This window comes from Ambystoma mexicanum, chromosome 11 (assembly GCF_040938575.1).
Source record: "Ambystoma mexicanum isolate Mex_15411 chromosome 11, UKY_AmexF1_1, whole genome shotgun sequence".
NCBI lineage: Eukaryota > Metazoa > Chordata > Amphibia > Caudata > Ambystomatidae > Ambystoma > Ambystoma mexicanum.
Genome location: NC_090934.1, coordinates 210,016,177 through 210,041,876, shown reverse-complemented (window position 1 = coordinate 210,041,876; position 25,700 = coordinate 210,016,177). Strand labels below are relative to the sequence as shown.

The 25,700-nt window shown below is 55.0% G+C and overlaps 1 protein-coding gene across 1 annotated transcript in view; it reads right to left on the bottom strand.

Annotated features, from left to right (window-relative positions):
• Nucleotides 1–25,700, bottom strand: part of ARID1A (AT-rich interaction domain 1A) — a 1,380,737-nt gene that overhangs the window by 430,159 nt on the left and 924,878 nt on the right. Inside the window, exon 11 of the mRNA XM_069622865.1 lies at nt 94–303. Coding sequence (XP_069478966.1) covers nt 94–303 — 210 coding nt within the window. The remainder of the gene's footprint in view (nt 1–93; nt 304–25,700) is intronic.

Here is a 25,700-nt window from a genome sequence, read left to right as displayed (position 1 = left end):
AAACAACAAAGAGAATCCTCTCTTTTTCCCACCAAATTCTATCTTGGGAATCTTTGCCTTAGGGATGAATTATTAATGGTAAGATACACTCACCTGAGTCAATCCCCCAATTTCCTTTACAGAAACATAGAGACGGTAAAGGTCCAGTGGCTTTCGCCCCACAGCAGGGAGGTTGTTCATTCCCATGGACTTCTCTTCTGTGAAGGAAAGATACCGATCCACCCACATCTTTCTGTCCGGTTCCATTCCAAGTTCATACAGCTTGGTAATTTTTTCATTGGTTGTTGTGGAGGAGTTGGATTTCTGAAATGGAAATCACGTTAATAGCGAGTGTATTTATTCGTTACATCTCTCTAACTTTCTACACTGAATCCCTTGTTCTTCAGAAAGCAAATAGAGAAGCCCTTAAGACTGAAAGACAAACTCACGGCTTGCTGCTGCCACTAGGTGTAGGCTAAAGTCTAATGGACAGGCAAGTTACCAGGTTTTAAAGTACAATCAGAGTAATAATCTTGGACTTTATATATAGGAACACACATTTCCCACAAGAAAAGGCATGCATGATATCTGCACACAATAAGGTGGCAACTTTCCATCTATAGTTCTAAGGCCATCAAAAAGTCTTACTTTTGTTTTTGAACTTGTTCTGACTATTTACAGGGAAGGGAAGCCTTCAGCTTTTCTCCCCTGGCCTTTTGCTCATTTGTAATGGGGACACTCATGAGCCCTTCAGACCATCAGTACTGGGAAACTAAGTTTCCCTTTTTGTCTTTTACCTTTGTAATTTTTTAACATTGCACACAGCATTTTACAATACAGTGCAATGGGGATACATTTACCATCATAACTTTATTTCGGCGAAGAGCCATAAAGGTTTCACAACAGCAATAACACATCACCAAACTATCCGGTTGCAATCAATTACACAAATAACGAAGTAAAATGATCCTGGGATCTAACATTATCTCGTAACAATACAATAGCTTCTCAGTCTGGTTAACACCTCATCAACCATTAGTGCCCACAGACGAGGGAAGGCCCTACAGGCCTCCTCCCCCTCCCAAAGGAACAGCATTCAGTGCGGACAGTACAAACCCCAATGATGCTTTTCCCCAAAAGCATGTACTCAGTTCAACTGTGCTGCTTACCCGTGGGATTGCATGATCTATTAAACCACAATATATCCCTGCCCACTCTGGGTTCTCAAAACTTTATCTCAACAGAATCAGAGGCATCCTCCCCCATTTTGAAAATCATGTTGCAGTTATCAATATTTTCCCTAGTTACAAAATGACATCACCTCACAAATTCGAAACATATGTAAGCATTTGTTTTGAAGTGCTTCCCTAGATTCATACTGATTAGAATTCACTTTGGGGACTCCATGCAAGAATATTGACCGGGGTTCGAAAGGCCTATTTAATAAATCTTGGGCCTGTATACTGACTGCCTTTGTTGATGTCACATTTGCCATAGGGGTTCTTATTTATAAAGCGCACAAACAGCCCGAGGGCATCGAGGCGCTGTTACAAGGAAAACAACGGAGTTACATGGAGTGTACATAAAGTGTTACATGTAAAATCATTACAATTGGGTATTGACAACTGGTATCTACCTGTAAGCTATGGGCCTGCATCGACAGAACTGGAGCAGCAAAATTCAAAGGCCCTTTAGGGTCTGGCCGACTTGTACTACTTTACAGGATATCCCTTTGTCTCCTTGGGCATTTACACTGTTAGACCTTGCTCTATTCATGTCACAAGGTCCACTGTTTCCCTGGCTTGGGTTGTAGAGATCAGTACAGGTTTGTGAATGAGGGGTCCAAATATCCTAAGGTCATTTGAATTATTTGAGACCCCCTTTCTCATACTCCTGAAGGATTGGTAGTTTCCCCACTTCTCTCTTCCCAGCGGTTTCAATTAGTGACAGAAGCAAGTTCTTCATTAACAATAGTTCAGAGAGAACTGTGCTACAGCAACACTCCTTTGTCAGTGTTAGGACTGATTTTCTATACTCTGCCCTGGTGGACAGATGTATAGAAGGCCAACCTATATTGTGACAAGGACAACTCTGGGGAGCTGTAGCCAAACAAGTTCAGGTAGCAATGACAGGCGTTCTACTCTAAGTTCTTCAGAGGTGGTGAGCTTGTAAAGGGTCCACAATGAGGTCACACAATGGGAATCACAGATTACACTTAGACAGGATGTATACAAATACAATTATTATTTATTGGCCAAAACACACTATAGAAAAATGACTGACAATTAGAGTTATTACACAAGACTAGTAAAAATAGATGCATATATACTATCACTTATTATAGGGCGTAATATATATCAAACTCCTGCAAAGGAAAGGTACTATTATGCACTCAAGGTCCACAGAGAATGTTCCCCAACTTGTCTAGCCCACCGTTATCCGGGAGGTCTTTTGCCCAAACGTTTAGGTAAAGTGATACAGAATCTTTGAAGCAGGAAAAAAATGCAGATAGGGTCTCTGGGGTCCAGTGAAGGGTTTTAATAGTCAGAGTACAAATTAAACTAGCCAACAGAAGTAGCCCCAAACTTTCTGAAGTTTTACGCAAGCAGGCAATGGCAAAGCTAATTTTGTTATAATAAAGTTTATTATAAGCCTATAGACTTATAATGGGAATATAGGGCAGGTAGGAATCACTAATTTATCCCCCTTCCACACCCCATATACTCTGATTCTTCCCCAGAATTGGCAGGACAAAGGAAGAGGCCCAAGGTTGCTTTTCCCGACCAAAGTCACAGTCCTTGATTCACAGGGGTTGCAGGTTATAGCTGATCTCCAGTTTGTCTCTTCCACTGTTGCAAGGACTCTCGATGGAAGAATGCAGCAAAATTCGATGCAGGATCCCTCTCAGGACTGGATTCGGGTCAGGTAAGCGATTTTGGATGGTGGTCACAGCAGCACGCCAACGCAAAGGGACTCAACTGCCGCTGCCGGACTTTACCTCCCATCTCGGGTCCTCTTGATGTTAGGACGCCGGAATTATGCAGAGGTCAGTCTCGTAGGGTCAGCTGAGGCTCCCCAAAGTTCCACGTCGAAACTCTGAATGGTGACTCCGGCATCACGGTAGCCCAAAATCGGAGCTGGTAAGCCACAGGACGGTCCCAGGGCATTTCTGAAGGCTCTCCTTTACAGGGTGCCAACCAGACAAACAAGCAATGGATGGTTCCTCCACTCCAAGGGTCGCAGCTCATTCGGAGGACTGCTAAAGATCTTCAGCAAGACAGGGCTCCTCCAGGACAGCAGCAGAAGTCGGTAGCATGCTTTCTTCCGACTGTCTCCGCTTCTTCACAGGTCCCACAGCTGGATAGAATTCTTTGCTCCTTCAGCTTTCTCCAAGATCTCTGAGGAATGGATGCAGAGGTCCTCTTCTTATCCTAAAAGCCAGGTAAGAGCAGCCGCTCTCAATAGCCAATGACAGGACTAGCCCACAAACACACCCCAGCAGAGGTCCAATCAGGACCACTGGCAGCAACACTCATGCATAGGACTCAGACACACTGAACCCAGTTTGTGGATTGGGACCAGACAGTACCAGCCCACATCCTGTCAGCAAACACACACGGCCCTCCAGTAGCCCGCCCAAAGCTTCTGCTTTCCCGGGCACTCAAAGTCCTTATATGGATTTCTTGGCCTCACAGGCAAGGAAGCAGGCCAAAGACAAATATGGCAAAAGGACAAGCGAAAAACCATATGGCACGGGCATGTTTGGACACTTGCCACAGTTAGTAGCCAAATGCGGTGAGACAAAAAAGAAAAGTCCCAAAAAGTGGGAAAAACAAACTGCTGCCACCATTTTATCCTTTTACCACACCTAGAGTAACCAAAAATCCTCAGCGTGTTAGTCTAGGGCAAAACCAAAAGTGTACCCCATTGTTACCACAAGTGATATATAGTAACCAAAAGTGGTAACACAGTAACATGACAAAGGGAAACAAGGTTTATCAGTAGTGACAACCTGAAGGAAATGTCAGTTTACCAATAACATATGAGCAAAAGCCAGTGTAGTGGAGCTTAAGGCTGCACTGCAAAAAGAGCAGGACAGAATCAAAGATAAAAGCAAAAAGATTGGGGGCTCCATAAAAATGGAAGGAAAGGTGCAGTAAAGAGAAATCTTACAAACACTTGTCACCTCTTCCCTTCATGTTCGGGGGTGGCCAAGGCCACATCCTTACATTTAATTGCTGGACTAGAAATATTGTACAACAAAAATGCGTTAGTTGCCCCTGATACACATGCCAGGCTCCCTGCGGGCTCATGCCTCACACTTACAGCTAGTGGGCTAGAGAGTTGGTTGATAGACTCATCAGTAGTCGTTTTTAATGGTTATGGGTCCTCCCTCCCCAACCGCTGCTTGAAGACAAGATTTCGGTTCAGGCAAAAGTGCAAGGACCCTCCTGACAGTCTGGCACAAAGGGAGGGACAACAAGAATATCATGGTGCCAGGGATGCTAGGGGTGGGGGTTAAGGCGGGGGCAGCCAGACCACAATTACTAGAAGCCCCCCCACACCACAAGCACAATTGTTGGATCTGTTGAGCATCGACGACGGGCTGGCTATCAGCAATTCAGCCCCCCCCCCCTCCCCAACCTCCCTCAACCCCACCAGACACTCGGGACCCAGATCAACAGTTGAACGGATTGGAGTAGCAGATGTTTTAGCAGCCTTGGTGATAACTGTGGTGTCAATTGTCACCCCATCCTCAGAGATCGAATTAGTGGGGGTACTACGTGTGCCCAAAAAACTGCTGAATTTCACTGATCAGCAGATTGCCATCACCAAGGAGCTAACGTGATCAGTGGTCTTGATGTCTACTAAATCAGCAGCACTTGGGAAGAACAGGTTAGTTAAGTTTAGACTCTGCTTATTCCCATTTAGAATCCGTATTTTCCATTTGGGTTGCAATAATTACCCAGGTCCAGATTCCGAAACAGATGCAGGTCTGGGTGCCTCCACAAGCACAAGTAATGCTGGCATGGTGGTTATGATAGCTGTGACAATTATGCCAACAAACTGGGGGAGAAGCACAGCGATTTAAATGATTGTTGCCCAGCCCTCAGCCAGAGCACGTTTTAGAAATTGCAAAAGTGAAAGGAGAAGGAACAAGTTACTTACCTGTAACTGTTGTTCTCCAGCATGGGTCTGGCATGGATTCACATGCTCATGAATATTCCCCGTCGTCAGGCTGGGAATCCTCGGTAAAGAAAAAATCAGTATCAGTTTCGTTTCTGATCTGTCTTTTCGTAGTAGTAACCAATCACTGATCTCTGCGTCATACTGACCACAGCCAACGACTGCCCTCTACCTAAGCCCCGCCTCTGGCAGCCATCTTCAGATTTGGTAGCACGTGAAGTGGCAGTATGACCAAGTGAAGAGCCGCAGAGGGGTAGGCGGGAGGGTTCGCATGTGAATCCATGCCAGAGAACAACAGTTACAGGTAAGTAACTTGTTCCTTCTCCAGCATGGGGTCTGGCATGGATTCACATGCTCATGAATAAAGAATACATAGCAGTACACACATGCACAACCACGGGAGGTGGCAAAGGCTCAACATTAAGCATTACATCAAACTCAACATTAAGCAATTCTTACCTCCTCACCAGGCTCACCTTAGGCGAACAGATTGCGCAGCACTGCTTGGCCGACCCTGGACTCCTCCCTGGAATCCCGATCGACGCAGTAGAATTTCGTGAAGGTGTGCGTGGACCTCCACGTAGCAGCCCTGCATTGTCCAGCAAGGGCAGACCAGATAGGAACGCCGTGGTAGCTGCGATCGCTCTGGTGGAATGGGCTCTCGGACGGCCAGGCAGCGGTCGGTTTTCCAGCCGATGACAGTACATGATACAGCCGGAGAGCCATCTGGAAATGGAGGCCTTTGAGAGAGACTTCCCCTGATTGACAGGTCCAAAATTCACAAAAAGTTGTGACGTCTTCCGAAAACACTTTGTGCGGTCCACGTAAAACTTCAGCGCTCTAGCCACATCCAGCGAGTGCAAAGTCCTTTCGGCCGGCGACGAAGGCGACGGGAAGAAAACAGGCAACACCAAGGGTTCGTTGAGGTGGAAGTCCGCCGGTACCTTGGGCATGAAGGAGGGGTGCGTCCTGAGCACTACCCTCGTGTCGTGAAAAGTCAAGTACGGGGGCTTGCAGGAAAGGGCCTGGACCTCTCCCACCCTTCGTGCAGAGGTGATGGCCACAAGAAACGCTGTTTTCCACGACAAGAACTTCAACGGAGCCGAGTGCAGAGGCTCGAACGGAGGTCCCATGAGCTTGGTCAGCACCACGTTGAGCTCCCACGCCGGGGCCAGAGCCTTCACCGAATTCTTTCACCAGAAGATGAGACCACAAAGACGTCCGCCCTGTGGTTCTGGTGTATCGGGAGATCGCAGCAAGATGACTCTTGATGGACGCGTGAGCCAGTCCAGCCTTGGCCAGCGTCAGAAGGTACGTCAGTACCTGGGGAGCCGTAATCCGTAGAGGGTTAATCTTCTGTGCGTGGCACCAGACAGAGAACCTCTTCCATTTGTGTCCATAGCATTTAAGAGTTGTGGACGCCCTGGCCTTTGCAAGAACCTCTCTGCAGTCGGCCGGTATGTCGTATCCTCCAAACTCTAACGCTGCAGGAGCCAGGCCTGCAAGTTCAGCGACTTCGGGTTGTGATGGAGGATGGCGCCTCCTTCCCTGGAGAGAAGATCCGCGTCCACTGGCAGCTTGATTGACGGGGACGCTGACAAGTCCAGAAGGTCCGGGAACCATATCTGCCTCGGCCACGCAGGTGCGATGAGGATCATCCTGCACCGTGACCTCTTGAGCTGGTTGATGAGCCGGATCAGCAATGGCAATGGAGGGAACGCTTATAGAAACAGGCCCTCCAAGGGGAACGAGAAAGCATCGCCCATGCTCCTCGGCTGGGGAAACCTGCTGGCGAACCTCCGGCACTTGGAGTTTGTCGCCATCGCAAACAGATCGATCTGGGGTGTGTCCCACCGTCGGAAGAGGCGGTCCACTAGATCCTGTCGTAGTTCCCACTCGTGGCACGAGCGCAGCTCTCTGCTGAGTGAGTCGGCGATGGTGTTTTTTATCCCTGCCAGATGAAACGGCACCAGAAACATCCCTTGGGCGACGGCCCAATGCCACAGATCCTGCGCCTCCTTGGACAGGGCTGGGGACCTGGTTCCACCCTGCTTCCTGATGTAGAACATGGTGGTGGTGTTGTCGGTGAAGATCCTCACCACCTTGCCCTTGAGGGACGGAAGAAAGGACCGGAGGCCCAAAACACTGCACGGAGTACCAGGACGTTGATATGGAGGGACTTCTCCGTCGGAAGCCAAAGGCCTCTCGCGTGCAGATTTTCGGTGTGCGCTCCCCACCCCTCCAGGGAGGCATCCGTGGTCACTGTCTCCTGGTGGCCGGGGGTCTGGAAGTCCATGCCCGCCGTCAGATGCGCGCGGGTGCCCCACCACCGGATCGCTCGCCGGAAACTCTCGTCGAGTGTGATCCTCTCCTCGAAGCTGCCCGTCGTCTGGATCCAGCGCGCGTCCAGGAACTCCTGCAACGGGCGCATCCGGAGCCTGCACAGGCGGATGAGATAAATGCAAGAAGACATCATTCCGAGGAGGGACTTGATGGACCTCACCATGGCCGCGTCCGCAACCAGCATCCGCTGCTCCTTGCCCAAGATGGCCCTCATCCTTTCCTCCGACGGAGAGGCCAGAAGCGACACTGTCGAGCTTCGCTCCCAGAAACAGTGCGTCTTGCGCGGGCACCAGGTGGGACTTGGCGTAGTTTATGGAGAATCCCAGGTCCGTGAGTAGTTGGACGGTCCTTGCCGTGTGCTCCACGGCGAGCTCCTTCGTCTTTGCTCGGATGAGCCAGTCGTCCAGGTAGGGGTAGACGTGGATCCCCTCTCGGCGCAGTTGCGCCGCCACCGGTGCGAGGCACTTGGTGAACACCCTGGGTGCCGACCTCAATCCGAAGGGAAGGGCTCTGAACTGGTAGTGACGCCCTTGGACCACGAATCTGAGAAACTTTCGGTGTCCCTTTAGGATGGGAATATGGAAGTAGGCATCTTCCAAATCCAACGACGACAGGAAATCGCCCTCCTCCAGTTGACCCAGGACGTGTTGGAGGGTGACCATCCGGAACTTCTGTGCCTTCATGAATTTGTTCAGTCGTAGGTCCAGGATGGGACGCCACCCTCCAGTCTTCTTCTTGACGAGGAAGTATCTTGAGTAAACTCCGGAGCCCCGAAGCCTCTTTGGGACAAGCTCGATGGCGCCCTTCAGCATCGCCTTTACCTCCAAGAGAAGTTGAGGGACGTGATGTTCTTTCCTGGCCACAGGGGGGACGCGCAGGCATCTCTTTAGAAACTCGAGCGCGTGACCCTGAGCTAGGGCGTCCAGCACCCAACGGTCGGTGGAGATGGACTCCCACACACTGACGAAGCTCGCCAGCCGGCCTCCCACCGGGGTGCTTCGGTGGGGGCCCGACCCCACGGCCGGTTCAGTCCTGCTTCGACGAGGCTTTGCCGCCTTGTCCTCCTTGGCGACGACGGCGGGGTCCGCCTGACTTGCATCGTCCCCTGTAAGCTTCCTGTGACGACGAACGGGCCGCTTGACGGTAGGTGGAAAATCCACCGCTGGAATCTTTGGAGGCACCCTGTTTGCCTCCGCCGCTCCGAAAGGGCAGCCGTCGTTGCTGGAGAACCCCAAGAGCCCGGGCCGTCTCCGTGTCCACCTTGATGGCTTGAAGGGAGTCATCCACTGTTTTCCCAAACAGGTTGTTTCCGTCGAACGGCATGTCCAAGACTCTGGTCTGCACGTCCTGACGGAAGTCAGTAGCCTTGAGCCATCCACGCCGCCTAAGGCACACGCCGTTGCTCAACTGGCGAAATCCAGTGTCAGCGATGTCCGTCGCAATCGTAATGGCGTGGTCCGACGCCACCTCTCCTTCCTGCAAGATCTCTAGGGCTTCCGCCCTCTTGTCGTCTGGTAGCAAGTCCAGCAGGGGGGCCAGTTTGTACCACAAATCCCTGTTGTAGCGGGCTACGATAGCCAAGGCGTTGGCCGCCTTAATCGTCGTCGCTGCCGACGAGATGACTCTGCGTCCCATCGTGTCTAATTTCTTTCCCTCGCCGTCCGGCGGGGAGGTGGATGTAGAGGCCGCGCGCCCCCCCCCCCGCTTTCTTCCTGGCCGCCGCGGAGACGACCGAGTCTGGGGTCGGCTGTGCCCGAAGGCACAAGGGGGCCGCGTCCGGGACCCGGTACTTCTTCTCGTACCGATCCCTTCTAGCCGGCGTCGTGGATGGGTTCTTGAGGAGGGCGAGGCCCTCATCCCAAAAATCGTCCAGTAGAGGTACAGCGAGGACCATTTTCCTCTTGGCCTCGCGCCATTGATAAAGGAAAACTTCCTTCTTCTCTTCCGGGCAGAGCTGGAAAAGCTCGGATGCCCTGGCGATCATGGAGTGAAACGATCCAATCTCATCGGGCGGGGGAGCCCGGGTGGGAGGTGACGACGGGAGATCCTCATCGTAAACCTAGTCTGTCCCCGTCGCGGCCGTGTCAGTCCCCGTATCATCCCCACGTGTGGTGGACAGGGAGGAGGGCTGGACAGGGCGCGATGGCTGAAAAGGAGGTGGAGGATGAATCCTTCTCTTAGGGGGAGGGCTCCCAGAAGGGCCTGGCTCTGGGTCCCCCGTCGGGAGCGGTTCCTCCGTTGGTGGTAACGGCAGTCTTGTCCTTATCTCCGAGCATAAGGACTGTATAGCCAACTAAATGGCCGCTGAGTTGTCTTGTGGCACTGGTTGAGGGGAGTCCGACAGGCGGTCAGGAGCCCCGTCGGCACCCTCGACGTTCTCGTCGTCTCCTACGTCGGGGTCCCTCCCGACGGGCTGGTCTTCTTCCACGCCAACGCCGTGGCTTAAGACTTCGATCAGCTCTTCCTCAGAGGTTGAGGCCGAATCCACGACGACCTCCTGCCCCCCCTTTTTCTTCTCCGTCGGAGGTTTCACGGGGGTCCTGTCGATGGGCATGAAAGAGGACTCCCTCCGCGGTGGCAGGGAGACTCTGGGCCCCGAGGTCGCCACCACTGGTGTAGCCTCCACAGGCTGAGCCAGGGCCGCCGCGACTGTCTCGATAGAGGCCTTGGCCGGATGGATTAAGGCTTTCACCACCTTAGGTGCACTACCCACCTTCTCCTTGGGGGGAGGGTCACCGCCTCGCTCCCCCTCCGATGGGGCCTTCGAGCTCGACCGGGGTCTCTCCAGGAGCTATGCCGGGTGCTCGGCCTTCCTCTTACCCGAGCCAGAGCGTTGGCTCGTGGTTGATGGCGCCGGGGAGGAGGCGCCCTGCCTGGCGCCCGTAGAGCCCGATGGTTCGGCGCTCCCGGTGCCAGCGGACTCGCGGTGCTTGGCCTTCTGTTGGACCCCCGTCGCCAGGGCGCCCTCAAAGGTCTTAGAAGACCGCTCGGACTTCTTCTCACCTGACAGGCTTTTTCCTTCCAGCCAGTTGGCGAGACGTTGATGGCGGTCCTTCATGGTCCGCTCCGACATATTGCCGCAAAACGCACAGTCCTTCTCCACGTACGTCTTGTCCTCATGTAGGCAGTAAAGACAAAAGGAGTGTTCGTCCTCCTTAAAGACATTCTGAAGCTGGCATCCAGGGCAGACCCTGAACAGCTTTCCGGGCGTCGAGCTTCCCTTCTCCTGGGCCATGTCCGAGATGGGCCTGAGAAACTTCTGGAGTCCTCCAAAAGCGTGGCTCGACGGAATCTTCACCATTGAGGGGCGTAGACGAATCCGACACGGGTCCCCGTTGATCGGATGAAGAAATGGTGGAGCTTGAGGCTCTTTTGACCGAAAAGAGAGAATTTTTTTGAGAAAAAACGTGAAATATAGCACTAACGCTCGAGAGCAATAGCACGAGGATCCCAACACTTGAACGTGCGGTAAAAATCTGAAGATGGCTGCCAGAGGCGGGGCTTAGGTAGAGGGCAGTCATTGGCTGTGGTCAGTATGACGCAGAGATCAGTGATTGGTTACTACTACGAAAAGACAGATCAGAAACGAAACTGATACTGATTTTTTCTTTACCGAGGATTCCCAGCCTGACGACAGGGAATATTCATGAGCATGTGAATCCATGCCAGACCCCATGCTGGAGAAGCTGTCCTTGGGCCTTGCTACATCGAGGTGCTTAAAAATACAGTTAAACATGAAGCATGAAAACGAAGTTTAACATCTGAAGGTTTCAATGTATTCCGACAGCACTTATTTACCTTCCTTGCTGGTCCCTCCGTGTGAGAGTTCAAAGCGAGTCACAGCCCCATAGAAGTAATACAGCCTTACAGCTCTCAATTTCCAGTTGTTATGGGTCCAGGCGATAGATGAAAGGTGCACAGAAATCAAGCGCACTCACCCATGGGCCCGCAAACACCCTGCGAGACGCCAACATTCATTTCTGTGCCAATTCCCTTTAATCTTAGAGAAACCAAGCTCTTGATGGACTAAGGGCTTTTTAATTTTTACTCTCACTCATGTGATTTTCTGACTAATTGTTTTATGTTCCTTACTGTTTTATGGAGTCTGGTAAACTCCATATGCAACTGCTTTTGCATAGTGAAACACCATATTTTGTGCAGTGCCACTGAGAAGTCCCTTGGACCTATCTTAATGTTTCACCACATTTTCTTTGGTGAAATATTGTTACCAAGAATAGTAAGATGACCCGTCTTAAATACCTTTACTTTATGGGTCCAGCACACACCACCCTATGTGGAGTGCTGGAGGGTTACCTAGTAATTCCTTTAACCCATTGCTCATGTAATATTTGGTTACACTAACTCACTTGAATGGCTGGTGGCAGTGGTTTGTTTTTTACTACCCAGTGACATCGATCTGCAGGCTGATACCTCAGCTTCAGTGCAAAGGTGACCATTTTCCCAAAATGTGATTTCCCCCCCACCCTCCTGTTTGTTTTTTTTCACAATTTCTCGTTGGTTAGTTTCTTCTAGGCTTTTACTCCGTTTGCATCAGGTTTGACTTGTTTGTGTCATTTGCCTGTGGCGGGGCTTCAGCCCTGAAGCCTGCCCAGGCTCCAGTGGGTCTGGAAAGGCAGGAAGTGAGGGAGGGTCCCGAAACTCCACTGTCCTTTGTCTCTAGGTGTGTGAGTGAAACCAGTTCCGATTGGGCAGCTCGCTGTCCTGGAGGACAGCCACCCTGCTGTGTGATTGACAGCCGAGGGCTCTGAATGAATGGGAATTGCATAAAAAGTGAGGTTTTTTGGGACTAAGAGCAGAGTCGACAACTGGAGGCCAACATCCAAAGCAGAAGACTAGAGAAGCTGCCAGCAGCACCCTCTTCGACCGTGAACTGCCCGTTGAAGCCCGGCAGCGGTGCTTACCCAGTATTCAAATCGACAGGGAAGACCCGTAAAAAATGAATTCCTCTCTTAGGCTGGTGGGACCAACTAGCTTCGAGAAACTATTTTGGCGCAACCCCGAACTTGCTGTGACGTTCCAAGGCTGCCGATGGCCATACCCGGGCTAGCTCGACCACCTCAGTGCTTTGCCTTCCGAAGTTGGCATCTGGCCAGATCTTTGTGGGCATCCATAGAACCCCACAGAAGCAAGAAATCCACGTCCAGAGTCCGCTCACCAGAGTCCAGGACCAAGGGATCAAGGCAATCCTAACAAGAGCTTTTCGTTCTTCGTTGGCACTGAGAAAAAGGCACCAAAACCACAAAGAGCCACTGAATCAACAGCAATCCATTGCTGCCGAGTCCGTCTCTTGAGTGCTGCGCAGGCGCTTGCCAGACGTCCTCCCTTTCATCACCACAACCAAGTGACAAGGGTCTACTGCATTGCATTGTGAAGGCAACCAGCTGGAACACTTTCTTCATTGTCAAGGTACTGTGGGGCTTGAGCTATTTTATCATTTTGACATTTGGGGTGCTTCCCATCTTTGGGAGTGAGATTTAACCCTACGCTAAGTGTACCTCAACTTCCCTGCATTGGCCTTACAGCTTGTGCTTTCTAAAGAGGACTCCTCTTGAGTTGCTGTGATTTCTCTTTTGAACACTATTTAAGAAAATTATTCTAAGAGCATCAGAACTTTGACTTTGTCAATTGACTTTGGGCGTTCTGGCTCCCTAAAGGCCTCCTTCTGAACCCATTGTCTTTGGCAGTGCTTTTTCCCTCTCAAATTTTAAATGTTGAACACTTTAATGCTGGGATAATTGACTGCCTGCATCCCTTTGGGAGAATCTAACTGTTATTAAAACCCATCAGTGTTTTCTGATCTAATCCGAACGGTTCCTTCCTTAAAAACTCAATACTGCAAAGGTGATGCTATATGACATGCATTACTCACCGTAATAGCATTTCTGATGATTGTATCTGCTTAGATTCACATGCTGTGCATATGGTCCAACGTGCAGTGGTAGCCGCGGAGTATTGCATCTTGTCTTTCAGAGACCGAAAGGGGACGTCGGCATAGTTGTGTCTGTTACATTATCCCTATCGTGACGTGTAGTGTACCCAAAATCCCTCACGTGCCAAGGTCCCTCCGATTGTATTTTTTCTGCTATGAGGGAGCCCCAGGCTATTGTGAGTGAGTACATGGAGAGAAAGTAGCAAGACGTCTATGTTCCTTACACCCCGAGCAGGGAGGTAGGGAGGGCGCATGTGAATCTAAGCAGATACAATCATCAGAAGGAACAAGTTACTTACCTGTAACTGTTGTTCTCCAGCATGGGTCTGGCATGGATTCACATGCTCATGAATATTCCCCGTCGTCAGGCTGGGAATCCTCGGTAAAGAAAAAACCAGTATCAGTTTCGTTTCTGATCTGTCTTTCGTAGTAATAACCAATCACTGGTCTCTGCGTCATACTGACCACAGCCAATGACTGCCCTCTACCTAAGCACCGCCTCTGGCAGCCATCTTCAGATTTGGAAGCACGTGAAGTGGCAGTATGACCAAGTGAAGAGCCGCAGAGGGGTAGGCGGGAGGGTTCGCATGTGAATCCATGCCAGACCCATGCTGGAGAACAACAGTTACAGGTAAGTAACTTGTTCCTTCTCCAGCATGGGGTCTGGCATGGATTCACATGCTCATGAATAAAGAATACATAGCAGTACACACATGCACAACCACGGGAGGTGGCAAAGGCTCAACATTAAGCATCTCATAAACTCAACATTAAGCATCTTACCTCCTCACCAGGCTCACCTCAGGCGAACAGGTTGCGCAGCACTGCTTGGCCGACCCTGGACTCCTCCCTGGAATCCCGGTCGACGCAGTAGAATTTCGTGAAGGTGTGCGTCGACCTCCACGTAGCAGCCCTGCATATGTCCAGCAGGGGCACACCAGATAGGAACGCCGTGGTAGCTGCGATCGCTCTGGTGGAATGGGCTCTCGGACGGCCAGGCAGCGGTCGGTTTGCCAACCGATGACAGTACATGATACAGCCGGAGAGCCATCTGGAAATGGAAGCCTTCGAGAGAGCCTTCCCCTGATTGACAGGTCCAAAGTTCACAAAGAGTTGTGACGTCTTCCGAAAACACTTTGTGCGGTCTACGTAGAACTTCAGCGCTCTAGCCACATCCAGCGAGTGCAAAGTCCTCTCAGCCGGCGACGAAGGCGACGGGAAGAACACAGGCAACACCAAGGGTTCGTTGAGATGGAAGTCCGACGGCACCTTGGGCATGAAGGAGGGGTGCGTCCTGAGCACTACCCTCGTGTCGTGGAAAGTCAAGTACGGGGCCTTGCAGGAAAGGGCCTGGATCTCTCCCACTCGTCGTGCGGAGGTGATGGCCACAAGAAAAGCTGTTTTCCACGATAGAAACTTCAACAGGGCCGAGCGCAGAGGCTCGAACGGAGGTCCCATGAGCTTGGTCAGCACCACGTTGAGCTCCCACGCCGGGGCCGGGGCCTTCACCGGCGGGAACGATCTGAACAGTCCCTTCATGAACTCTTTCACCAGACGATGAGACCACAAGGACGTCCGCCCCGTGGTTCTGGTGTATCGGGAGATCGCAGCAAGATGAATCTTGATGGACGCGTGTGCCAGACCAGCTTTGGCCAGCGTCAGCAGGTACGGCAGTACTTGGGGAGCCGTAATCCGTAGAGGGTTAATCTTCTGTGCGTGGCACCAGACAGAGAACCTCTTCCATTTGTGTCCGTAGCATTTAAGAGTCGAGGACGCCCTGGCCTTTGCAAGAACCTCTCTGCAATCGGCCGGTATGTCGTATCCTCCAAACTCTAGCGCTGCAGGAGCCAGGCCTGCAAGTTCAGCGACTTCGGGTCGTGGTGGAGGATGGCGCCTCCTTCCCTGGAGAGTAGATCCGCGTCCGCCGGCAGCTTGATCGGCGGGGACGCGGACAAGTCCAGAAGGTCCGGGAACCATATCTGCCTCGGCCACGCAGGTGCGACGAGGATCATCCTGCACCGTGACCTCTTGAGCTGGTTGACGAGCCGGATTAGCAGAGGCAAGGGAGGGAACGCGTAGAGGAACAGGCCCTCCCAGGGGAACGAGAAAGCATCGCCCATGCTCCTCGTCTGGGGAAACCTGCTGGCGAACCTCCGGCACTTGGTGTTTGTTGCCGTCGCGAACAGGTCGATCTGGGGTGTGCCCCACCGTCGGAAGAGGCGATCCACCAGATCCTGCCGTAGTTCCCACTCGTGGCACGAGCGCAGCTCCCTGCTGAGTGAGTCGGCGATGGTGTTTTTTATCCCTGCCAGATGAAACGGCACCAGAAAAATCCCTTGGGCGACGGCCCAATGCCACAGGTCCTGCGCCTCCTTGGACAGCGCTGGGGACCTGGTTCCGCCCTGTTTCCTGATGTAAAACATGGTGGTGGTGTTGTCGGTGAAGATCCTCACCACCTTGCCCTTGAGGGACGGAAGGAAGGACCTGAGGGCCCAAAACACTGCACGGAGCTCCAGGACGTTGATATGCAGGGACTTCTCCGTCGGGAGCCAGAGTCCCCTTGCGTGCAGATTTTCGGTGTGCGCTCCCCACCCTTCCAGGGAGGCATCCGTGGTCACAGTCTCCTGGTGGGCTGGGGTCTGGAAGTCCATGCCCGCCGTCAGATGCGCGCGGGTGCCCCACCACCGTATCGCTCGTCGGAAACTCTCGTTGAGCTTGATCCTTTCCTCGAAGCTGCCCGTCGTCTGGATCCAGCGCGCATCCAGGAATTCTTGCAACGGGCGCATCCGGAGCCTGCACATGGGAATGAGGTAGATGCAGGAAGACATCATCCCGAGGAGGGACTTGATGGACCTCACCTTGGCCGCGTCGGCCACCAACATCCGTTGCACCTTGCCCAAGATGGTCCTGGTCCTCTCCTCCGACGGGGAGGCCAGAAGGGACACTGTGTCGAGCCTCGCTCCCAGAAACAGTGCGACTTGCGCGGGCACCAGGTGGGATTTGGCGTAGTTCACGGAGAATCCCAGGTCCGTGAGGAGTTGGACGGTCCTTGCCGTGTGGACCACGGCGAGCTCCCTCGTCTTGGCGCGGATGAGCCAGTCGTCCAGGTAGGGGTAGACGTGAATCCCCTCGCGGCGCAGCTGCGCCGCCACCGGTGCGAGGCACTTGGTGAATACCCTGGGTGCCGACCGTAGTCCGAAGGGAAGGGCTTTGAACTGGTAATGACACCCTTGGACCACGAATCTGAGGAATTTTCGGTGCCCCTTTAGGATGGGAATGTGGAAGTAGGCATCCTCCAAATCCAACGACGATAGGAAGTCTCCTTCCTCCAGCTGACCCAGGACGTGCTGGAGGGTGACCATCCGGAACTTCTGCGCCTTGATGAACTTGTTCAGACGTCGCAGGTCTAGGATGGGGCGCCATCCTCCCGTCTTCTTCTTCACGAGGAAGTATCGCGAGTAGACTCCGGAGCCCCGAAGCCTCTTTGGGACGAGTTCGATGGCGCCCTTTCTGAGCATCGCCTTTACCTCCAGGAGAAGTTGAGGGACGTGAAGTTCTTTCCTGGCCACGGGGGGGACGCGCGGGCACCTTCTTTGAAACTCGAGCGCGTGGCCCCGGGCCAGGGCGTCCAGCACCCAACGGTCGGTGGAGATGGACTCCCACACGCTGACGAAGCCCGCCAGCCGGCCTCCCACCGGGGTGCTTCGGTGGGGGCCCGACCCCACGGCCGGTTCAATCCTGCTTGGACGCGGCCTTGCCGCCTTGACCTCCTTGGCGACGACGGCGGGGTCCGCTAGACTTGCCTCGTCCTCTGTAGGCCTCTTGCGACGACGAGCGGGCCGCTTGACGGTAGGAAGCGAAACCGCCGCCGGAACCTTTGGAGGCGCCCTTGCCTCCGCCGCTCCGAAAGGGCGTTCGTCGTTGCTGCAGGACTCCAAGGGCCCTGGCCGTCTCCGTATCCGCCTTGATGGCCTGAAGGGAATCGTCCACTGTCTTCCCAAACAGGTTGTTCCCGTCGAAGGGCATGTCCAGGACTCTGGTCTGGACGTCCTGCCGAAAGTCTGTAGCTTTGAGCCATCCACGACGTCGAAGGCAAACGCCGTTGCCCAGCTGGCGGAACCCAGTGTCGGCGATGTCCGTCGCCACGGTGATGGCGTGGTCCGACGCCACCTCACCTTCCTGCAGGATCTCAAGGGCCTCCGCCCTCTTGTCGTCCGGCAGAAAATCCAGCAGGGGAGCTATCTTGTACCAGAGCTCCCTGTCGTAGCGGGCCACGATAGCCAAGGCGTTGGCCGCTTTAATCGTCGTCGCTGCCGACGAGATGACTCTACGTCCCATAGCATCCAATTTCTTTCCCTCGCCGTCCGGCGGGGAAGTTGATGTGGAGGCCGCACCCCCCCCCGCTTTCTTCCTGGCTGCCGCGGAGACGACGGAGTCCGGGGTAGGCTGCGCCCGGAGGCATAGGGGGGCCGTGTCCGGGACCCGGTACTTCTTCTTGTACCGGTCTCTTCTAGCTGGCGTCGTGGAAGGGTTCTTGAGGAGGGAAAGGCCCTCATCCCAAATGTCGTCCAACAGAGGCACTGCGAGGACCGTCTTCCTCTTGGCCTCGCGCCGCTGATAAAGGAAGCCTTCCTTTTTCTTCTCCTCAGGGCAGAGTTGGAAAAGCTCGGAAGCCCTGGAGATCATGGAGTGGAAAGATCCGATCTCGTCGGGCGGAGAAGCCCTGGTGGGAGGCGACGATGGAAAATCCTCGTCGTATGCCTCGTCGTCCGTACCCGTCGCTGCCGTGTCAGTCCCCGTATCATCCCCTCGGGTGGACGGGGAGGAGGGCTGGACGGGGCGCGACGGTTGAAAAGGAGGTGGTGGATGGATCCTTCTTTTCTTGGTAGGGGGAACACCAGAAGGTCCCGGTTCTGGATCCCCCGACGGGAGAGGTTCCTCCGTCGGTAACGGTAGCCTCGTCCTTATCTCGGAGCATAAGGACTGTATGGCCAACAAAATGGCCGCCGAGTTGTCTTGCGGCGCTGGCAGAGGGGAATCCGACGGGCGAGCAGGGGCCCCGTCGGTATCCTCGACGATGTCGTCGTCGTCACCTGCGTCGGGGTCCATTCCGGCGGGCTGGCCTTCTTCCACGCCTAGGCCGTGGCTTAAGACCTCGATCAGCTCCTCTTCTGAGGTTGAGGCCGAATCTACGACGACGCCCTGCCCCCCCTTCTTCCCCACGGAGGGTTTCACGGGGGTCCTATCGATGGGCACAAAGGAAGACTCCCTCCGAGGAGGCAGGGAGATTCTGGGCCCTGAGGTCGCCACCACTGGTGTAGCCGCCACAGGCTGAGCCAGGGCCGCCGCGACCGTTTCGATAGAGGGCTTGGTCGGATGGATCAAGGCCTTCACCACCTTAGGTGCGCTCACCGCCTTATCCTTGAGGGAGGGGGCACTGCCACGCTCTTCCTCTGCCTTAGAGCTCGACCGGGGCCTCTCCAGGAGCTTCGCCGGGTGCTCGGCCTTCCTCTTACCCGACCCAGAGCGTTGGCTCGTGGTTGATGGTGCCGGGGAGGGTGCGCCCTGCCTGGCGCCCGTAGAGCCCGACCGTTCGGCGCTCCCGGTGCCAGCGGACTCGCGGTGCTTGGCCTTATGTTGGGCCCCCGTCGCCGGGGCGCCCTCAAAGGTCTTAGAAGACCGCTCGGATTTCTTCTTCTCGCCAGACGGGCTCTTACCCTCCAGCCAGTTGGCGAGACGTTGATGGCGGTCCTTCATGGTCCGTTCCGACATGTTGCCGCAAAACGCACAGTCCTTCTCCACGTGCGTCTTGTCCTCATGAAGGCAGTAAAGGCAGAAAGAGTGTTCGTCCTCCTTGAAGACGTTCTGCAGCTGGCATCCAGGGCAGACCCTGAACAGCTTTCCGGGTGTCGAGCTTCCCTTCTCCTGGGCCATCTCCGAGACCGGGCCTGAGAAGCTTCTGGAGTCCTCCGAAGCGTAGCTCGACGAAATCTTCACCCTTGAGGGGCACAGATGAATCCGACACGGGTCCCCGTTGATCGGATGTAGGATCGGTGGAGCTTGAGGCTCTTTTGACCGAAAGAATTGAAGTTTTTTGTGAAAAAGCGCGAAAAATAGCACTAACGCTCGAGAGCAATAGCACGAGGATCCCAACACTTGAACGTGCGGTAAAAATCTGAAGATGGCTGCCAGAGGCGGTGCTTAGGTAGAGGGCAGTCATTGGCTGTGGTCAGTATGACGCAGAGACCAGTGATTGGTTATTACTACGAAAGACAGATCAGAAACGAAACTGATACTGGTTTTTTCTTTACCGAGGATTCCCAGCCTGACGACGGGGAATATTCATGAGCATGTGAATCCATGCCAGACCCCATGCTGGAGAAATGCTGTTACGGTGAGTAATGCATGTCTTCTGATGCTTGTTAATCTGCTTAGAATCACATGCTGTGCATAGACGAGCGAGCAGTACCCGGAGTTGGAGGTGGGTTAAGAGAAGGAACAGAGAAAAGATGTCTTAATACTGCTTGTCCCGCCTGAGAGTCAGATCTAGAATAAGGAACAAGTTACTTACCTGTAACTGTTGTTCTCCAGCATGGGTCTGGCATGGATTCACATGCTCATGAATATTCCCCGTCGTCAGGCTGGGAATCCTCGGTAAAGAAAAAACCAGTATCAGTTTCGTTTCTGATCTGTCTTTCGTAGTAATAACCAATCACTGGTCTCTGCGTCATACTGACCACAGCCAATGACTGCCCTCTACCTAAGCACCGCCTCTGGCAGCCATCTTCAGATTTGGAAGCACGTGAAGTGGCAGTATGACCAAGTGAAGAGCCGCAGAGGGGTAGGCGGGAGGGTTCGCATGTGAATCCATGCCAGACCCATGCTGGAGAACAACAGTTACAGGTAAGTAACTTGTTCCTTCTCCAGCATGGGGTCTGGCATGGATTCACATGCTCATGAATAAAGAATACATAGCAGTACACACATGCACAACCACGGGAGGTGGCAAAGGCTCAACATTAAGCATCACATCAACTCAACATTAAGCATCTTACCTCCTCACCAGGCTCACCTCAGGCGAACAGGTTGCGCAGCACTGCTTGGCCGACCCTGGACTCCTCCCTGGAATCCCGGTCGACGCAGTAGAATTTCGTGAAGGTGTGCGTCGACCTCCACGTAGCAGCCCTGCATATGTCCAGCAGGGGCACACCAGATAGGAACGCCGTGGTAGCTGCGATCGCTCTGGTGGAATGGGCTCTCGGACGGCCAGGCAGCGGTCGGTTTGCCAACCGGTGACAGTACATGATACAGCCGGAGAGCCATCTGGAGATGGAAGCCTTCGAGAGAGCCTTCCCCTGATTGACAGGTCCAAAGTTCACAAAGAGTTGTGACGTCTTCCGAAAACCTTTCGTGCGGTCCACGTAGAACTTCAGCGCTCTAGCTACATCCAGCGAGTGCAAAGTCCTCTCAGCCGGCGACGAAGGCGACGGGAAGAACACAGGTAACACCAAGGGTTCGTTGAGATGAAAGTCCGACGGTACCTTGGGCATGAAGGAGGGGTGCGTCCTGAGCACTACCCTCGTGTCGTGGAAAGTCAAGTACGGGGCCTTGCAGGAAAGGGCCTGGATCTCTCCCACTCGTCGTGCGGAGGTGATGGCCACGAGAAAAGCTGTTTTCCACGATAGAAACTTCAACGGGGCCGAGTGCAGAGGCTCGAACGGAGGTCCCATGAGTTTGGTCAGCACCACGTTGAGCTCCCACGCCGGGGCCGGAGCCTTCACCGGCGGGAACGATCTGAACAGTCCCTTCATGAACTCTTTCACCAGACGATGAGACCACAAGGACGTCCGGCCCGTGGTTCTGGTGTATCGGGAGATCGCAGCAAGATGAATCTTGATGGACGCGTGTGCCAGACCAGCTTTGGCCAGCGTCAGCAGGTACGGCAGCACTTGGGGAGCCGTAATCCGTAGAGGGTTAACCTTCTGTGCGTGGCACCAGACAGAGAACCTCTTCCATTTGTGTCCGTAGCATTTAAGAGTCGAGGACGCCCTGGCCTTTGCAAGAACCTCTCTGCAATCGGCCGGTATGTCGTATCCTCCAAACTCTAGCGCTGCAGGAGCCAGGCCTGCAAGTTCAGCGACTTCGGGTCGTGGTGGAGGATGGCGCCTCCTTCCCTGGAGAGTAGATCCGCGTCCGCCGGCAGCTTGATTGGCGGGGACGCCGACAAGTCCAGAAGGTCCGGGAACCATATCTGCCTCGGCCACGCAGGTGCGACGAGGATCATCCTGCACCGTGACCTCTTGAGCTGGTTGACGAGCCGGATTAGCAGAGGCAAGGGAGGGAACGCGTAGAGGAACAGGCCCTCCCAGGGGAACGAGAAAGCATCGCCCATGCTCCTCGTCTGGGGAAACCTGCTGGCGAACCTCCGGCACTTGGTGTTCGTCGCCGTCGCGAACAGGTCGATCTGGGGTGTGCCCCACCGTCGGAAGAGGCGATCCACCAGATCCTGCCGTAGTTCCCACTCGTGGCACGAGCGCAGCTCCCTGCTGAGTGAGTCGGCGATGGTGTTTTTTATCCCTGCCAGATGAAACGGCACCAGAAGAATCCCTTGGGCGACGGCCCAATGCCACAGGTCCTGCGCCTCCTTGGACAGCGCTGGGGACCTGGTTCCGCCCTGTTTCCTGATGTAAAACATGGTGGTGGTGTTGTCGGTGAAGATCCTCACCACCTTGCCCTTGAGGGACGGAAGGAAGGACCTGAGGGCCCAAAACACTGCACGGAGCTCCAGGACGTTGATATGCAGGGACTTCTCCGTCGGGAGCCAGAGTCCCCTTGCGTGCAGATTTTCGGTGTGCGCTCCCCACCCTTCTAGGGAGGCATCCGTGGTCACAGTCACCTGGTGGGCTGGGGTCTGGAAGTCCATGCCCGCCGTCAGATGCGCGCGGGTGCCCCACCACCGTATCGCTCGTCGGAAACTCTCGTCGAGCTTGATCCTTTCCTCGAAGCTGCCCGTCGTCTGGATCCAGCGCGCATCCAGGAACTCTTGCAACGGGCGCATCCGGAGCCTGCACATGGGAATGAGGTAGATGCAGGAAGACATCATCCCGAGGAGGGACTTGATGGACCTCACCTTGGCCGCGTCGGCCACCAACATCCGTTGCACCTTGCCCAAGATGGTCCTGGTCCTCTCCTCCGACGGGGAGGCCAGAAGGGACACTGTGTCGAGCCTCGCTCCCAGAAACAGTGCGACTTGCGCGGGCACCAGGTGGGATTTGGCGTAGTTCACGGAGAATCCCAGGTCCGTGAGGAGTTGGACGGTCCTTGCCGTGTGGACCACGGCGAGCTCCCTCGTCTTGGCGCGGATGAGCCAGTCGTCCAGGTAGGGGTAGACGTGAATCCCCTCGCGGCGCAGCTGCGCCGCCACCGGTGCGAGGCACTTGGTGAAAACCCTGGGTGCCGACCGCAGTCCGAAGGGAAGGGCTTTGAACTGGTAATGACGCCCTTGGACCACGAATCTGAGGAATTTTCGGTGCCCCTTTAGGATGGGAATGTGGAAGTAGGCATCCTCCAAATCTAACGACGATAGGAAGTCTCCTTCCTCCAGCTGACCCAGGACGTGCTGGAGGGTGACCATCCGGAACTTCTGCGCCTTGATGAACTTGTTCAGGCGTCGCAGGTCCAGGATGGGGCGCCATCCTCCCGTCTTCTTCTTCACGAGGAAGTAACGCGAGTAGACTCCGGAGCCCCGAAGCCTCTTTGGGACGAGTTCGATGGCGCCCTTTCTGAGCATCGCCTTTACCTCCAGGAGAAGTTGAGGGACGTGAAGTTCTTTCCTGGCCACGGGGGGGACGCGCGGGCACCTTCTTTGAAACTCGAGCGCGTGGCCCCGGGCCAGGGCGTCCAGCACCCAACGGTCGGTGGAGATGGACTCCCACACGCTGACGAAGCCCGCCAGCCGGCCTCCCACCGGGGTGCTTCGGTGGGGGCCCGACCCCACGGCCGGTTCAATCCTGCTTGGACGCGGCCTTGCCGCCTTGGCCTCCTTGGCGACGACGGCGGGGGCCGCCAGACTTGCCTCGTCCTCTGTAGGCCTCTTGCGACGACGAGCGGGCCGCTTGACGGTAGGAAGCGAAACCGCCGCCGGAACCTTTGGAGGCGCCCTTGCCTCCGCCGCTCCGAAAGGGCGTCCGCCGTTGCTGCAGTACTCCAAGGGCCCGGGCCGTCTCAGTATCCGCCTTGATGGCCTGAAGGGAATCGTCCACTGTCTTCCCAAACAGGTTGTTCCCGTCGAAGGGCATGTCCAGGACCCTGGTCTGGACGTCCTGCCGAAAGTCCGTAGCCTTGAGCCATCCGCGACGTCGAAGGCAAACGCCGTTGCCCATCTGGCGGAACCCAGTGTCGGCGATGTCCGTCGCCACGGTGATGGCGTGGTCCGAGGCCACCTCACCTTCCTGCAGGATCTCAAGGGCCTCCGCCCTCTTGTCGTCCGGCAGAAAATCCAGCAGGGGAGCTATCTTGTACCAGAGTTCCCTGTCGTAGCGGGCCACGATAGCCAAGGCGTTGGCCGCTTTAATCGTCGTCGCCGCCGACGAGATGACTCTGCGTCCCATGGCATCCAATTTCTTTCCCTCGCCGTCCGGCGGGGAAGTCGACGTGGAGGCCGCACCCCCCCCCGCTTTCTTCCTGGCTGCCGCGGAGACGACGGAGTCCGGGGTAGGCTGCGCCCGGAGGCATAGGGGGGCCGAGTCCGGGACCCGGTACTTTTTCTCGTACCGGTCTCTTTCCGCTGGCGTCGTGGAAGGGTTCTTGAGGAGGGAAAGGCCCTCATCCCAAATGTCGTCCAACAGAGGCACTGCGAGGACCGTCTTCCTCTTGGTCTCGCGCCGTTGGTAAAGGAAGCCTTCCTTTTTCTTCTCCTCAGGGCAGAGTTGGAAAAGCTCGGATGCCCTGGCGATCATTGAGTGGAACGATCCAATCTCGTCGGGCGGAGAAGCCCTGGTGGGAGGCGACGACGGAAAATCCTCGTCGTATGCCTCGTCGTCCGTACCCGTCGCTGCCGTGTCAGTCCCCGTATCATCCCCTCGGGTGGACGGGGAGGAGGGCTGGACGGGGCGCGACGGTTGAAAAGGAGGCGGTGGATGGATCCTTCTTTTCTTGGTAGGGGGAACACCAGAAGGTCCCGGTTCTGGATCCCCCGACGGGAGAGGTTCCTCCGTCGGTAACGGTAGTCTCGTCCTTATCTCGGAGCATAAGGACTGTATAGCCAACAAAATGGCCGCTGAGTTGTCTTGCGGCGCTGGCAGAGGGGAATCCGACGGGCGAGCAGGGGCCCCGTCGGTATCCTCGACGATGTCGTCGTCGTCACCTGCGTCGGGGCCCATTCCGACGGGCTGGTCTTGTTCCACGCTTAGGCCGTGGCTTAAGACCTCGATCAGTTCCTCTTCTGAGGTTGAGGCCGAATCTACGACGACGCCCTGCCCCCCTTTCTTCCCCACGGAGGGTTTCACGGGGGTCCTATCGATGGGCACGAAAGAAGACTCCCTCCGAGGAGGCAGGGAGATTCTGGGCCCCGAGGCCGCCACCACTGGTGCAGCCTCCACAGGCTGGGCCAGGGCCGCCGCGACCGTTTCGATAGAGGGCTTGGTCGAATGGATCAAGGCCTTCACCACCTTAGGTGCGCTCACCGCCTTATCCTTGAGGGAGGGGGCACTGCCACGCTCCTCCTCTGCCTTAGAGCTCGACCGGGGTCTCTCCAGGAGCTTCGCTGGGTGCTCGGCCTTCCTCTTACCCGACCCAGAGCGTTGGCTCGTGGTTGATGGTGCCGGGGAGGGTGCGCCCTGCCTGGCGCCCGTAGAGCCCGACCGTTCGGCGCTCCCGGTGCCAGCGGACTCGCGGTGCTTGGCCTTATGTTGGGCCCCCGTCGCCGGGGCGCCCTCAAAGGTCTTAGAAGACCGCTCAGATTTCTTCTTCTTCTCGCCAGACGGGCTCTTACCCTCCAGCCAGCTGGCGAGACGTTGATGGCGGTCCTTCATGGTCCGTTCCGACATGTTGCCGCAAAACGCACAGTCCTTCTCCACGTGCGTCTTGTCCCCATGAAGGCAGTAAAGGCAGAAAGAGTGTTCGTCCTCCTTGAAGACGTTCTGCAGCTGGCATCCAGGGCAGGCCCTGAACAGCTTTCCGGGCGTCGAGCTTCCCTTCTCCTGGGCCATCTCCGAGACCGGGCCTGAGAAGCTTCTGGAGT